Genomic DNA, 17,711 nt, shown 5'->3' with positions numbered 1-17,711 from the left:
TTCCTCGAAATAGACAAGGCCTACAGGGTAACAGTGCATGTTGGAAGTGCAACCGAAGAAGGGAAAAACACATCCCTCTAATGTCTTCAAGGTCTCTTTAACAAGCAGTCGCCACAAATGACAGACAGCTGCACTTTGCATTTCTGCCTGTATGTTGTTTGCTCCCTCTGCGTCAACCTGCCTGTTGTCAGTGCGGCCAGACGTTGTGTTATTTTCGTATCGTCTGCGAGGCTTGCGCTGCTCTCGAAAAACTCTGGGGAACCAACAAAATCACCTCGTCTGTCCGATTCAGAGCCTTCAACTGCGCGGCCAACTCCCGGAGATCCCACCCTCCCGTAATTTGCCTGTTTGTTTTGTTGGAGATTGAGAAACTGAAGCTCAAAGAGGAATGTATATTTAATGACTATTACATATATCCATAATGGATATAGATCTGGCTGTACTGGGTATGAATTGTTTATCACGCTGTGATTAATTATTAAGGGCGACGAGTTCTTAAAATTGGCTTTAAAATGTTATGCTTTGTTGGGACTAAAGAGGGGGGCTGGCTGCTGTCGATAATGTTTAATTATTGTTCTCTCAGTAAACAACATGTGCACAACTTGCATTACAAAGCAATTAGCATTGTAGAAAATGAGGCAAATACCAAACTAACAACGTGTAGTTTTGGCCATTGACTATTAAAATAATTACTGATTTTCAGAAAAATGGCAAGGAAAGGACAAGGAATAAAAAAATTAAAGCAATTTTGACTGTTTAAGGTTTTTTTTTCTTAGACTTGACAGATTATATTTTGCAATTCTCACTTTTGAACTCACAATTGGTGATATAGATAATAAACAGAACTTTCAGTGGTGCGTTTACGTCTCTGAATTCTGAGGAAAAATAACTAGAAATTTAAGAAATAAATTTGTGTCGTAATTGAGAGAAAATCTATCACCAGAATTGTGAGAAATACATGTAATTTTTGTAAAACATTGTCTTTTTTTCTTTTTCGTGTGGTTTATTCATAAACTAATTTCGAGAGGATCACGTGCTTATAATCAACACAGCTGGCTCCTCATTAGCTTCGTAATCTGACCAATTAGATGATTACGGACGCATTATAAATAACCAGAGTTTTTCACTCCAGTTACCTTCGCCTTGAAGCTCCCCCCTTCCGCCCCTACTTCCTCCCTCTTTTTCCGATGGGCGACACGGTAGCCCAGCAGCTAGCGCTGTGGCCTCACAGCAAGAACACCACTAGTTCAACTTCCTATAGGACTGGTTGGTGTTTCTGTGCGGAGTTTACATGTTCTCTTCGTGTTCACGTGGGTTTCCCCCGGGTCCCCCGGTTTCCTCCCACCGTCCAAAAACACAAAAACATAGTCAATCGACTAAACAATTATCAATGAAACAACCCTAGTTTACACTTCTCACGCAGCGACAAGCAGGGGAGCTCTCGAGACCTACCTGAGCTCGAACTCCCCTCTCGCCCTTCTAACGAGTGGGAGCCCCGGGCTCAAGGATATTACGAGCTCAGGGCTCTCTCCCGGGACAGCATGCCAAATACTCTTTATTGATTATCAGCTAAGTGTGAACTCTTGAAATTCTTTTATAACCTGTTTTAACACATTTTAATCTGTTTTAATCATTTTTAAAATCATTTTAATAATTTTTATTTACTTGTTTCCTGTATTCTTGTTTATGTGAAGCACTTTGAATTACCATTGTGTATGAAATGTGCTAATTAAATAAATGTATATTGCTTTGCCTTCTGAGAAAATAATGCATGGTTTAAAATCTAATTTACAATTTTTTCTTGAATTTATTAATTTGTTTGTTTGCGTATTTATTTCTTTATTTCACCTCGGTATTCAGAATTTATTTTATTTATATGAGGAAGAAAGTCAAAAGCTAGCTAGGACATTTAGTTAGCTGCAGATTTATGCTATATCTTTTCCTATATCTGACTTGGAAAATTCTGAAAACTCCCATTGGCTTGATGTGGAACTAAACGTTGACACATCATAACTCTGAAAAAGAAATTCTGTCAATCAACTCCATAGCAACATGTTAGACTAACCTAGCAACCATTTAACAACAGTGATAGCTCAGCATCAGAACATTGTAGGGTGCTGGGCATTGGCTCTTTGACTCATGTTAGCAAAGAGGACTTTCTGTATGCTACATGCTAGCAGTGATTAGCTACATGCTAATAATGATTAGCTAAGTGTTATAAAATACTAGAAATGCTTACTTAGTATAAAGATCTGATCAAACATGTAAGCAAGGCTAGCAATTCAGAGTACTCTAGCAACAACTACCTAGCAGCCACTCACAACACTCTAGCAACCAGCTAACACCACCTTAGCAACCACTCAGAACACCCTACACTAAAAAAAAAAAAAAAAACTCATTGGATGAATTCAATTTAAATGAGGGCTGGATTTTTATCCAATACATTTGTTTAGCACCAACAATTATATGCAATTGAGTTGGTCCAACATGATTTTATCAAATAAAAGTTTAAATACATTTGTATTTTTATTTAACTTAAACTCAAAGGTCTGATAATATCATGTATGTCTATTATGTGTTGTATGTTTTGAAGTCTTTTAGTTTTATTTGTTGTCCTAAATGAACTAAAAGAGCCATTTTAAGCATGTTTAATGTGTTTCATATACAGTTGATTGAGACTGATCTCAAAACTAATTTTAGGGCAGTTATTGCTCACTGAGCAAAGCAACAAACTGCATTTTTGATAATTAAGCTGCCAAAGCGCAAAGCATGTGTGCTTCTGCAAGGTGTTAACCTCAAAACTCAAAGCATGACATGAAACTCTTCTAAATCTTCAAACTAAAGTGAAGATTAAACTTTGATAAGTCTTTGTATTAACTGTAAACCTAACACCTAAGATTACTTTTTATTGTCAACATTTCCCTCTCTTAATTCAATCCCAAGCTCGAACTATCTAGCTCATGCTGGGAGCTACAAATCTCCTAACCAGGTAGTTGAACCAAGTGAAGTTTATTTATTAACTAATTTTAAGAGAAGCAGGTGCTTATGATTGATAGCAGCTGGTCTCCATTAGCTAACGCATGATTCACCAATCAGACGATTCCTAAACCACTATAAATAACCAAAGTATCTTACCTTAGCCATCTTCGTCTACTCCTCCCATTTCCTTGTCAGGGCAGCACAGAGGCCTAATGGTTAACATCATTGCCTCACAGCAAGAATGTCACTTGCTCAGATCTTACCTGGCCAAGTCGGCATTTCTGTGTGGAGTTTGCATGTTCTCCCCGTGTTTGCGTGGGTTTTCCCCGGGCTCTCCTGTTTCCTCCCACAGACCAAAAACGTGTAACACAAGTAAATTGACAAAACTAAATTGACATTATAGACAAGCGTTGAATCCAGTATTAACTCTATAGCATTCATAATCTACATATATCATTATCAAGCAGGGGAGTTCTCTAGACCTACCTGAACACGGACTCCCCTCTCGCCCTGCAACGCGGTGGGGGTGGGGGGGGGGGTGTCTGGGCTCCAGGATCTCACGAGCTCAGGGCTCTCTTTATGGGACAGCATGCCAAACAAGCTTTATTATCAATCATCAGCTAAGGGTGAAATTTTGAATACAATTTCTTTGTTGTCCCAACACAAAACTCTTAAGTAAAATTGAAAGTTTACAAATTTAAGTGGACTGAAAAGAAAACACATAAATAATCCAAAGAAATTACAATAATTGTGTTGTTTCAGCTCATTTTAAAAAGGTTGTTTGAACAAGCAGCAGTAATATTTTTTTGAGTGTAGCAACTGCTTCTCAGAACACACTATCAACCGCCTAGCAACCCCTCAGAACACAGTCTGTTGAGTCTGAGCAATAGTGTTGATGGTGGCACTGTGACTTCTGCCAACTGCATTTGTAGTCCCAGCGCAGTCCTGTTAGCTCTCATGTCAACATCAAAATTCATAAAAAAACTTTAGCCTCTAGTTTTTGTCTAGATGGCTGTTTCACAGAAGGAAATGTTGCCATGTCCACATAAGTGTCTGTATATCAGCAGTCCTGTTTATGAAAAAAAAAAAAAAAGTAGTCAGCTGCAAGTCGTGGTAATCTGGTATGTGACCAATCTAATACAAAGCATTGGGTTTAAGCTTATTAAGGGCTGGGTCTCATTTGCACTTTTTGCCCTAGCAATACATGGCAACACTGTAGTGTGTTGGTGGCCAAATTGAATGGAATAATACACAAATAACAAAAAAAGATCAAATAAAATAGATATTTTTAATTGCTATTATTGTCAATTGCTTTTTTGTGTAAATTACTTTATTGCATGGTATCTTTGTTCCTTGAAATGACTGTGACTTGATTGGTTCCTATTGATTAAGTATTTTTTAAGGAAAGTGAAACAGGACAAAACATCACTCATGACAAGTCAGAATACTTAAAATAGAGGTGAAATATTGGACTGTCTGCTACAAATGTGATGCCTGATCGCCCTGATTTGAATTGTCATTCTCAACAACAGGCTCTCATAGTCATACTGTTTACATCAGATTGCTGAGGTGGAAACAACTACAAGGAACGTAGGCAGTTTTACAATAATACTCTTTTAATGCCACCAGTTTGAGTTTAGATTTCACAGTTTGACACCAGCACACATACAGCATGCTAGTCCCAATTAAAGGGCAAAACAGCTTACGAAAATGAAAATAGAGCGCTACGAATTTCAGGGGTCTGTCAGGCTGTGTAATTGCAAACTCATTTCATCACTTGTTTTTCCCATTCTGCCATGCAACCGCCAATCTCTTTGGCACTTTATGACTCTTTTAACCAGCTTACATATGCAAAAAAAAAAAAAAGCCCAGCTGTTAAGTCCTGGGCGTGAAGAAATACACACTGCTTTCCTATTTTCTCTTAATTTCTAAACTACACTCAGTAGTAACACCTGAAAGAACGTCAGTTGGGGAAGTAAAACTCACCGTCCCAGAACGCAACAGCACAGCATTCATCAAAATAAACCTCTTCTAGTGACCTAAGCTTCCTGTGAGGAGCCTGAGGGGGGTTTGATGTGCTAATTATTTACTGAAGCAGTAGGGACTTTCGAATTAGACCCCATGCTGATGCAAACTATGAAGAGTAGCCCTAATGGGGTAACCCGGGTAACATCTGAATTGAAGGAGAAAGCAGGGGACATTGGGGATTACAATGGTCATTGGTCAGAGCGCATTGGAAAGAGCCTCTATATTGTGCAGGAGTGGGAGGGGCCGGCGCAGGCCTCAGAACAGTATTAAATTACAGATGCATATGAATGGACAAGCAGTTGCTGCTGGCTTGGTCAAAATTGTATACCCTTAAGCTATTGTTCTTTACTGCCAGTGTTGGCCCTGAGAGGGAGGCTGCGGGACGGGGGGAGTTTTTAACCGTTATCACTTGTATGAGAGAATAGGGAACTTGTTCATATTCATTCCTGAGAGGCAAGTTCTGTACCTCTTATGAGGAACAATTTTGTTAAAGATTTCTGCATTTAAAAAGAAAGAAAGAGCTGAATAACACAATGAAAACACTTACTTTGAATTATAAACACAAACCTATAGGCTGAATGAGAGTTTTGTGCAAACTAACGGACTCATCTGGTGCCTCTCCAGAGCAAGATTATTATAATTTAGCATTTTAGATTTCAATACTATTTTAAAATTTGTTCTATTACTGGTTTTTATTCGTTGAAGTTTTGTTTTCATTATGTGAACACGTATTTTGTTTAAGTTTTAGTATTTCTAGTTAACAGAGTTAATAAAACACATCCAGAATCGATCAGAGGAAAGTTTACCTCTAGTGCAAACCTCTTATTTAAAAATATAACTGTTCAAACAGACACTAAACTGTAAATCATATTTACCAGGGACCTATTATACCCCTTTTTACAAGATGTAAAATAAGTCTCTGATGTCGCTAGAGTCTGTATGTGACGTTTCAGCTCAAAACATCAGAAATAATTATATATAACTCTTTGAAACTACCCCTTTTAGGCTTTGATCCAAATTGTGCCATTTTTGTGACTGCCGGTTTAAATTCTAATGAGATTTTGTTCTTTTCAAAAGAAGGCGGGGCTATATGGCAGATTCAAAACTCATACGCCAGATGTCTGCTTCTTACTCAGGGCTGTTCATGCTAATGAGGGACAAATCATCACTAATGGGTGGGAGATGTTAATAAAAGCTTTTCTGCAGACTGCTTTTATTCAAGTGTGATAATATATAATAAATTATATAGATATATGAAATATATAATTAATTTTTAGCATTGGATGCTGACTTTATTCACACACAGTTTCCACACAACTGTATTTAAACCCTTTATAGAATTGGTTTATGCATAATAGGAAATAAAATAAAAAAAATAAATAATAAGTGTTATGAAGAACTTATTAGTCTTATATTAAAGGATATAACTACCTTAACTACATATAGTATATGTGTAGTTAAAAATGCCTAGTTTACATTTTTGTCAGATGAAGAAAAGATCGACCACCTGTTTTATGATGTTTGTATAAATGATGTGCTTAACATGTTTGGCTGTACAAGCGCATCTACACTACCTGACAAAAGTCTTGTTGTCAATATCAGTCGTCATTTGGAAAAGTGTCAGAAGGTAGATTTTTCTGATGAATCATCTGTTGAACTGTATCCATATCATCACAAATACTGCAGAATACCTATTGGAACCATCATGGAGCCAATATTCTCCCAGAAATCAGTCAAGTTTGGTGAAGGAAAACTCATGGTTTGGAGTTACATTCAGTATAGGGGTGTGCAAGAGATCTGCAGAGTGGATGGCAACATCAACAGCCTGATCTATCAAGATGTGTTCTCCATTACATTACAAACTACAGGAGAGGGCAAATTCTTCAGCATAATAGCGCTCCTTCTCATACTTCAGTCTCCAAATCACAATTCCTGAAAGCAAAGAAGGTCATGGTGTTCCAGCATTAGCCAGCCCAGTCACCAAACATGAACATTATTGAGCATGTCTGGGGTAAGATGGAGAAGGAGGCATTGAAGATGAATCTAAAGAATCTTGATGAGCTCAGGAAGTCCTGCAAGAATGCTTTCTTTGCCATTCCAGATGACTTTATTGATATTTAAGTTAAATAATGTTAGTTCATGTTAACCTACGGTGTATTAACTGTTAACAATCACAACTTTGGATTTGAATAATGCATTAGTTCATGTAGAACTATAATTTATGAATGTTTTACAATATTATTCATACTTAGTTAATACATTAATTAATGGACCGTTATTCTAAAGTGTTACCACTTTCATTTATTGTGCATATTTTATTTTATTTCAGTTTTCTGAGCAAAAGTTTTAGTTTTCTCTCTCTAAAATAGCCTTGCTCCAGTGAGAGATAGAGAGGAAAGGGAAAAAGAAGGGAAGCGAGAGAGAGAGAAAAAATGGGGAAAATTACATACCTAAATCCATGTATCCGGGCAGCCATCCAAACAGACTTTTCCAAGTAGATAGAAAAAACATACAAGGGAGCAGTGAGCTGTAAAACTCTAATATTGCTCTCAGTATGATCACAGAAGGTAGATTACCTTTGGATTTGGGGTATTCAGTGTTTTTTTTTTAACTAGGTTGTTGTTCCTAGTTAGGTTAACAACCAAACTGATGTTCATACATAACTCTGAGTGAGATTAAAACATGAGATTAATCTCTGAATCCAGCTTAGTATGTTCCAATGCACTGGAATCACATTAGATTAATGATCAGCCGGCCATGATTATGTGGTATGATTAAAACAGAGTAGAGCGCTATTGTGTAATGCGGTTTAAAATAGCATTGACCCAAAAGCGCACCAGTTTATGGGCTATTTTGAATTAAGGCTGTACTCTGTCAATGGAAGCAGCAGCTGAGCTACTATAGGCATGCTGTATTATCTCTCAACCTGACGGTGCAAATCCAGCTTAGCACATGTTTACATTTTGAAAGCGTTCCCCGATGTGGTGAGGTGCGGGGCCCTGGGGACACGACACAAATCTCAGCAGAGCAGCAGGGGTCAGGGCTCTTCTATAGGCCTGTCGAAAGGGCCAGCACATGCAAACCCATTAACACTGAGAATTTATTCAGCGCTAAAGACAAAAATGATAATAGACACCGTCTGGTAAAAGCCACAGTTAGTGCAGAGAACGAATACATTTCAAGGGAATTAATCAAATAAATAGTGCTTTAATTAATTATAAATTTATACCTACACACTCATAAACACACACACACACATATTATAAATAGCTTTATTATATGCCTTATGTCTGATTACATATTCAAATGACTTATATAATAATTATATATATATATTATATATATATATATATATATATATATATATATATATATATATATATATATGTATGTAATTTTATATTATTATTGATTTGTACTTTTATATGCATTATATAAATAACACTGTAAAAAATAAGTATCAAATGATGTATGTCTATATCTAGAAATATAGGCATTTGATATTCAGTATCATATGCCTTATTATCATGCTTTGTTACATACACACACACATAGAGAGATTCATTTAGTACATAACTTTCTTCATAAACATAATATTCTAATATATCTTTTAAATATAAAATATAACTTATATATAACTTAACCCTTATGTACTGTTGGGGATGTTTTCATCTACACTGGGATGATTATGTCATAATTTGGACATAACCTTTTCCGTGTTTCAGTTAGCAGCTGTGCTTTTTGGTGACAAATCTTATTTTGACACATATTTTGAGAATATTATTATTATTATTATTATTATTATTATTATTATTGATAAAAACTCAACAATAGACTCTGTGCAAATGTATCACCCTTTTGTTGTGTTAGGGATGAAAAATCCACTAAATGAAACTGCTGTAAAATGCATCAGATGAATATTTTTTACATTTTTTTTGCATAAATCGGTTAATCAACCTCAGTTCTTATCAAAACTACAAAATTGCTTAGAAAGTTATAAGACTTATCTATTTAATTGCCAAGTTCACAAATGACGTCATTGATTCGGTAAAGAAAACACACAGAATGATGTATTTTCAACATAAAAAGTAATTGTGGATTGGATTTTTTTAAGTCTTGGACATGTGAAACAACATTGCCTTTGATGCATTGTTTTTGATTAATTTTCATTTTTGTCTGCCTAATTTACTATTGGTAGCTATTTTTGCCACATTGACTTTCATTACAACCACATTTTTTTAATTACAAAACCATGACACCATATAATCATGTATTTTTGATTGTTGTTGTTTTTCCTTTTTGGGAAGTGGTCAAACTTGTCATTTTTACTGTTGATCATCTGTTGGCACCATTAAACCTTTTAGATAGGCCTGTGCAAAAAAAAGAGCTAGTTTCTGGATTTTATATGGAGTATAACAGCAAATTAAAATGTATGTATGTGTGTCTGTGAGTGTGTGAGAGTGACCTTTGCTCACTTACCTTGATTTGTCTGAGAAAATGAAAATATGCATCTCAGCTCTCAGAACCACATGGAGTAAACAAAAACAAAGACTGTGTACTTATGGACCATCAAATGTGGTTATAATAGAAGTTAGTAGGGGCGATAAACAGCCACCAACAGTAAATTAGGGAGAAAAAAAGAAAATCTAACAATGCATCAGACCAATGTTGTTACTAATCGTTCACATTTCCAAGACTGTGATGAAAGCTAAAAACAAATCCAGTCCACAATTAATTTTATATTAAAAATACATCATTTTGTGTGTGTGTTTGTTCACCAAATCAGTGTAATCATTTGTGAACTTGGCAATTTAAGAGTTAAAATCCTGTATTTTTCTAAACAATTTAGTAGTTTTGATCAGGACTGAGGTTGATTACCAGATTTATGCAAAAAAACATCATATTAATATACAAATGTTTATCTGATGCATTTTTAAGCAGTTTAATTCAGTGGATGTTTTCATCCCTTGCATAACAAAAGGGCACAAAATCTGAACAGTGCACAAGGGTTAAATAAACTATATAATAAACACAGCTACAATGTATTTAATAATTAATGTATGTATTATTATTTTTGTATTGAAGTTGTTATTACATTTTTAATGATATATTTAATATAATAATATTTAATTATATATATATATAGATTTTTTTTGTATAGTATAAATATAGGCCTGCATAATGGTGTTTTAGTCCACCCTCCTACCCCAACACAACAATCTGACACTTTGCACAACAAAGGAAGTAAATCCTGTGAAGCGCAGTAGCGCCTGGTGACTGACATGAAATGCAAAGAATGGCCAGCGAGTGACAGGAACATAACAGGTCATCCTTTCCTTTGCACAAGAAGAATGTCACCACGATTGGCCAAAATGCATTTCCTATTACCAGTTCAATAGCGAATCTTTTCTCCTGTACTTTGAGCTCAGCGCAGGAGTGATCTATCAGATAGCAATAAACATCTCTGAGCATTTCTCTTGCCAAGCGCAGAGGCACATCTGACAAAGCGGAGGATATTAAGAACGCAGCGCACACTGGTGAGAAGAAGAAGAAGAAGAAGAAGAAAAAAACAGCTTTGTAGTCATGGGCCAATTTATTATTATTGTCTGAGGGAGCTGAAGCAGAATGACATAGATGTGCAACCCAAAGCTTCAAATCATCTTAGAGGAAGACTTTTGAGCATCACATCCAATCTAAAAACGCTCTGAAACCATTCGCTTCTTCTCCAGGAGTCTTTATGTAGATGTCGCATGTGGCATTTGGCCATGACATCCAGATTTTATGAATGATTTAAGAGCTCAAGGCATTGGAAATGACTTTCTTTTGTCGCCAGTTTCCAACTACCAGACTTGATAGATGTTATCCTACTCAATGTCTTCCAAGCATTTCAAATTTCCATTTATTTAAAGAGGAAATGGAGGGAAATTTTAACGGGTCACTAATTTCATTTCAGTGCGTTCCGGTGGCATTAGGCCGGACCAGATATTTCAGACGAGCACAAAATCAATGTGCACATTCTGTAGGGAATCGCTCCCTGAATCCATTAGTAACTTTGACCAAGAGGTCAGGTAAAGTAATAGCCAGATAAATGTTTTATTACTGATGCCCTCACTGACTTAATGGCCAAACTAAATACATACAGTACATCCATGCATGTCAAACGATTACATCTAGATGATGTAATGCGTTTACCTTTGCTTCTCTCTCATTTAGAGCATTTTTACACTCGCATAAAAACACCAGCCATGAGAAAATCTAAAACACAAGAGAGATCCATTGCAAATTATTGTTGACATAAAGAAAAAAGAAGGTAATTATATGTCATAAACGCATATTTTAAAAGTTTTTTCCATTATTAAGCCTAGTATATTTTGGTTACACTTTGTAATAGGTTTAAACTAAACAGTTTATTGTTTAATCAATGGAAGCTGATAGAAATTGAATTATTAATTGCATTATAAAGGGCATTAACCACTGCTAACAAACACAACTTTTTGCAGTGTATTGGTAAATGCTGATATTAACTTACAGTTTTTCTCAGTCGCTTTGGTACATTTCACAGATCAGAAATGAAATGTGCATTTCTCAAAACAGCGCATACAAATAGCAAAACACCACGGATTACCTGCAAAACCCAGTCTCCTGCTCAAAATCCTTAGTTCATCTCTCCAAACTAGATTTCTGTATCAATGAACAAGTCAGTGCCATCAGAATTATGAGTACTTGTGTCATTGTGTATGAATAGGACAGTCAAATTATTTTGTCATGTTGTCAATACTACAGTGTACTCTGGATGCGTGTTCTGGTGTAAACTGTGGCAATTTTCTTTCTTTCTTTTTCTTTTTTTGCTGTTTGTACAGTAATTTGTTGACAGATGATGTCATTGTGATACAGAAAGGAAAATACAGCACTGCATAGCACAAAGAAAAAACTAAAGTAGAAATGTGAACAGGACAATCTCCTTTTAGACCTTCATTAGAAAAGTCCAGGTTTACCTGGGAGAAATGTACCAGTTGTAGACTGATTCAGAAAAAAAGTCTAATAGAAATGTAAAGAAAAATGTATAATGACAGAATATTAGGATAACTTGTTCAGCCATTTTTCATGTTTAGACGTATGCCATGAACAAGATATTAAATGTTGTGGGGGGTGAGACTATTCAACAGAGACCAAAATAATACATTTAATCAACATAACATAAGCAATTGATAATGAAGGAAAAAGCAGAGAATTGCACATAATCATGTGCATGGAGGTACAAAAGCATTTGCAACTTGTTCAGCGGAATGAGAAACTGCTTTTTTGATGTGCGCAAGCGACACAATGATGTGAAGATTGAACAGGTAGTTTTGAGAATTTCAATTCTGATCTGAGAAATTAACCAAATTGACTGAGAAAAACTGAAATATAATGCATCGGCACAATATATGTTTCTAACATTTAACTTTGTAATTTTATTTTATTTTATTTTATTTATTTAAAAAAACACTGGGGCAAGCATGGTTTTTTTGTTGGGAATGAAAGCCAAGGTGTTCACAAAGATACATAATAAATAAGCAGATAGATAGATAGATAGATAGATAGATAGATAGATAGATAGATAGATAGATAGATAGATAGATAGATAGATAGATAGATAGATAGATAGATAGATAGATAGATAGATAGATAGATAGATAGATAGATAGATAGATAGAGTGCATTTAATATTTTATATAAATGTATTTATATTTTTATTCAGAATTTACATTCATATTTTTAATAGGAAGCTATAGAACATTATATTTGTGTACACACATTAGATTAGTCAGTACTAAAGCCAAATCTGAAGCTTATCTAACAAATTAAGTGACGACAACAGTCCAAAAACAAGTACACCCAAATTTATTTGTATAGAAAAATATTAAATACAAATTTAAAGAACAGAAAAAATCAAGAGAAGCAAAAAAATGTAGGTTGTAATTTTTTTGCAATATTTTGCTTGAATTTAAATATATTATCTTTCTATTTCTAAACATGTTTGGTGATTAAAATATTATTTTAATAAACATATCTGTTTAAGAAAATCTGTTTTGTTTAAATGCACCAAAATACATTGCCTATTCACAGACAGACAGACAGACAGACAGACAGACAGACAGACAGAAAGATAGATAGATAGATAGATAGATAGATAGATAGATAGATAGATAGATAGATAGATAGATAGATAGATAGATAGATAGATAGATAGATAGATAGATAGATAGATAGATAGATAGATAGATAGATAGATAGATAGACAGATCCTATTTAAGTATTTTTATTGCTTGTCCTCCTGTTTTTAAGGTGCAATATGTTATTAATGTTAGGGGATAACAGTTTTGATTTTATTATTTGATCTTATTACCATTTGTTTGTGCCGGTTCATTCCGCTGTGGCGACTCTGGATTAATAAAGGGACTAAGAAAATGAATGAATGAATACCATTTGTTTGTTTTTTATAGTCTGACATAAGATGATTTAAATCCAATTAAGGTCTGTTTGGTCAACAACATAGAAATCTTACCCAGATTTTAAAAAATAAATAAAAAATAGCATGAGGGTTAAGAGATGCATTCATGCATATCAAAACATGCTTCAGAAACAGGGGCTGAAAGCAATTGTGACCGCAGTAATGCTCCAGTAATCGTCTTTTTAAATGCATATTGATTTAAAATGACCAATGACAGATTATATTTAAGACTGTTTGTGTATTCTTGCTTTAACCTATTTTTTGTGAGCTGCATGAGCGGTCACTAGTGAAAAAAAGAGGGCAGTGTGAGTCGGGGGTTTGAGGGAGGAGGTGGGCTTTCTCTTCTCTCCAACAGGCCACATAATCCCACCAATCACAGGATGCCACTTTCAAACAGCGCTAAGTTTGATTTCTTAAAGGGGCCGTTGCTTTGACCGGGAGAAGCGGAAGCATTGTTTTGATTTAAACGTATGAGATGTACTGGCTGCTGGCAGGAAAGATGCATTTTCAGAGTGAAATTAGGTTATTTGAACAATTTTGACCTCTTCTTTTTCATGCAGAGGCCACTGGTTATAAACAAATGATGATGTCATCATTTCATTTGACAAATGGAGAGGAGATTTTATGGTGGTAAGTATTTGTTTATTAAAAGATGAGTCAAAGAGAGGTTCACATTTGGAATGTGAGGCTATAGACTGCCTTACTTCACCATGTTCCCTGGCAAAGAGTCCATCATATTCCAAACCTTGTATCAAAAACAGACTTCATGTCAGACCCACATAAAAATAAACAAAATATGTTTAAGTGCAAGAAACAAAAATACAGGTTTATGGTTGTTGTAGTTGTTTGTTTTTAATAGAAAAAACGGCAGTCTTGAGTTGAAAATAAAAGTTTCATCATATGAAACAAGGTTATGGAATGTACCATTTTTTGCTTTCTTGTTTTTTTTTTTTCTTCAGCCAGACCACCGACATTCATTATTTGCCCATTATGGCACATATTCAAAAAAAAATAAAAAATAAAGAGTCATTTTCAAATTGGTTGCAGGACGTGGATTGTCCAAATTTGTGGGTCAGTTTAAAGAGAAATGGCGGGGGTTTTTCCTCCACAGAAAAGCACACTGTGTGACCATATTCAGTTACGATCAGTTCCAGCTGATTTCTTTATTCATCAATGACTTCAGCATTATGACAAATAATGATGTTGACAGAGCAGAACTCTGCATGTCCATCATTTTGCTACAAAAATGCAAAAAAATGTAGATGGTCTGCATTTACAAGTAAATATATTGCACAAAAAAATGAAGGGGAAACAGTATGTGCCATTAAAAAAAAATAAAATAAAAAAAAACAAAAACAAATCCAGTCTCACACCTGCGATTTGGGACCCATCCACATATCACGAGTATGATATACATAAACTCCTAACTTTACTATTTTACAGTACATATACAATCTTGAAACTAATACCAGCACTGAGGTATACATCTCCTCCCTCCCCAATGCCATATGTCCTACAAATACTCAACAAATTTGATCTACAGCTGTACAAAACCTAGCTTAAAATCACAAGGCATTTTTGATGCAAGTTTTAATTTAAACTTAATCCTTAAACCAGGACTCCCTTGCATGCTTTAAAACAAATGATAAAGGGAAGAAGTGCCTGAAACTCACTGAGTGCCCAGTAAGAACATTCCCTTTGTAACTGTACAAAAATATGCCTGAAAATAGTTTGCTTTCTTTTAAAAAGATGAGGTCTGTTATGTATCAAAATGCTTCCTCTGACACCTGCAACTCTAAGGAGGTTTAGGCTGCTTAAGTTTCTAACCAGTAGGTAAACAGAATCAGAATCATTAAAAAAAGAAAGTAAAGAAAAAAAAAATCCGGTAATTAGAAATGACTGAACAACATTTTAAAAGAAATGTCCTGAACAGTAATAGTTCACAGATTTGCTTTGAGTCAGTCCACAGTCTTTACATTTTCAGCTCCCTGCAGTTAGAAAGAGGGTATAAGATGCATAGAAGTTCTCAGATTTTCCCTTTGTGGTCCGCTTTAGTTGAACAGTAATTGTAGACCTACAGAAAAATCCATAAAACCCTGTCATGCTGCCAGAAAAAAAGGGGGAAAAATGTCTGCAGACTTTTTTCTTTTTCTTTTTTTTGCTACAGTACCAGCTTCATGAGCATCTAAATCCTCAAACCTCTCCCTGCCTGATGGCAAGCCATTTTAACATTTATACCTTCAAACTAAAAAAGCATGTGTTTTGTTATTATCACTTAATTACATGTAAGCAATCCAATATAAACTATACATTTTATTTTATTATTTTCACTACCGATTGTTCTTTAAATACTTTATTTATCCCATGTAACTTTGCTATAGCTTTTGATGTGTCCAAATGTTGCTGTGTTCACTGAGCACCAGTATTTAATTAGTTATTATTCCCGATTAACTGTCCATTGTAATAACACAGTCACATTTTTGGCACTCACATTTTTTCCTTTAAAAATCAAAAACATACTATTCACATCTGAATTACTTGCAGTTTAAAAAAACTGTACTTGTAGACACAAAGTAGTTTCAAGAAATAAACGTTTAAACGGCTTGCCATACGCGCCTCCGTCCCAAAACCCCTATAGGTGGACCAGCAGTGGAAGGCAGGGGAAAGAAATACGTACAGAACAGAGCATTATACCTCTCTCCCGTGAGTGTTATTACTTGGAAATAGTCTTATTTAGTATGTAAAAACCAAGTCCGAAAAGTTCGCTTCAAGCCAGTCCCCAGCTATCATTTCGCTGAGCTCAGGCGTGCAATAGTCTGGAAATTCAAAGTGGGAGCCCAGGCTGCCCTCGCTAAAAGACTCCAACTCCTTATCCACCAGAGAGAGGGAGAGATTCCCTGGATTTTGGCTGCCCAGCTCCGTGCTTTGCGCGGAGGAGGCGAAGTTCAAACTGAAGTCAAAAAGCAAGTCGTCCGCGTCTTCGCTCGAGCTGGAAGACGTGGAAACGGACCTAGAGGATGCTGGTGAGACGGATGCGGGATACATTGTGCTCTGCTTGGTGATGTTTTTGAAGTTGTAAAAGAGTCTGTTGTTCCGGACCTCCTCGTACATGCTGGCGCCTTCGGACTCGGTGGACGAGCTCAAAGTTGGGCTGGCGGGAACTTTTGCTACATTGTAGGCTCGTATCGGATCCTCTTCCTCCTCCTTCACCCTGACCCGAGTGTCCTCCTCGGAGTCGTCATCGTCGTCTTCGTCTGTGAATTCACTTTTAATGTGAACAGTCTTTGAAACTTTCGTGCTCTTGAACGCGTACTCGTCTCCGTAGCCGTGAGACGACGACTTGCTCCCCGTCTTGTTCGCTTTCAGTTTGGGACATTTCTTGGAGCTCTTGGAGGTCTTGCTGCACTTCTCCGGAGACGGGGCTGAGGGTTTGGAGGAACTGTCCAGCTTTGGTTTCTTCTTGGGTCTGTATTTGTAGTCGGGGTAGTCAGCCATGTGTTTCAACCGGAGTCTCTCGGCTTCCCTGATGAAAGGTATCTTTTCGCTGTCTTTCAGCATTTTCCAGCGCTTCCCCAAGCGTTTGGAGATCTCGGCGTTGTGCATGTCTGGAGACTGTTCCATGATCTTTCTCCGCTCGATTTTAGACCACACCATGAACGCGTTCATCGGTCGCTTTATGTGTCCGGTGGCTGTCTTGCACCAGTCTGGGTTTATCGAGACCATGAATTCGCTTTCATCAGAGTCGGTGGCTTCTCTAGACATGCTGTCCGTTTCGCTGTTGTCCGTTTGCTGCACCATGGTGCCGTTGCCGTGCGTTGTCAGTCCAAAATATCAACCCGTGTGTACGTCTGCTCTCTACGACTCAGAGGTTCACCCACTCTTTCCAGAGTTACAAGCCGCCTTCTTAACTACTTCTTGGCTTTTTCATGTACATGACATCATGTGTAGCGCTCCAATCACATCCTCTCCACTCCGCCCTATAGACTCCAAGCAGCGCGCTTTAACCCTTTACGCGCTCCCGTCTGGAGCCACGCGCGCCGCCAGACAAACTGAACGCCAGTGCGAGCGTCAACAGATAAACAAGAGAAACCAAACAAACAAACCGCGCGCTCTGAATGTTGCAGGATCCGTTAGACTAAAGGAGAGAGTCGTATGTTATGAAAACATTTGTGCGTGCGCTGAAACTGCCTCTCACCACCCGACTCTCTCT

At 36.5% G+C, this 17,711-nt stretch overlaps 1 protein-coding gene across 1 annotated transcript; it reads right to left on the bottom strand.

Moving 5' to 3' along the window:
• Positions 1-14,121: 14,121 nt before the first annotated feature.
• Positions 14,122-17,409, bottom strand: sox11a (SRY-box transcription factor 11a). The gene has a single exon (XM_056476971.1). It carries the CDS (start codon positions 17,297-17,299, stop codon positions 16,235-16,237), a length of 1,065 nt encoding a protein of 354 aa, XP_056332946.1. The 5' UTR covers positions 17,300-17,409; the 3' UTR covers positions 14,122-16,234.
• Between the last annotated feature and the right edge of the window lie 302 nt (positions 17,410-17,711).

The sequence above is a fragment of the Danio aesculapii genome, chromosome 17 (assembly GCF_903798145.1).
Source record: "Danio aesculapii chromosome 17, fDanAes4.1, whole genome shotgun sequence".
NCBI classification, from domain to species: domain Eukaryota; kingdom Metazoa; phylum Chordata; class Actinopteri; order Cypriniformes; family Danionidae; genus Danio; species Danio aesculapii.
This window is presented reverse-complemented; position numbering and strand designations above follow the sequence as displayed.

What these genes read in the sequence shown, in the direction of transcription:
- sox11a (XM_056476971.1), bottom strand. Translation starts at nt 17,299, where the DNA reads ATGGTGCAGCAAACGGACAACAGCGAAACGGACAGCATGTCTAGAGAA.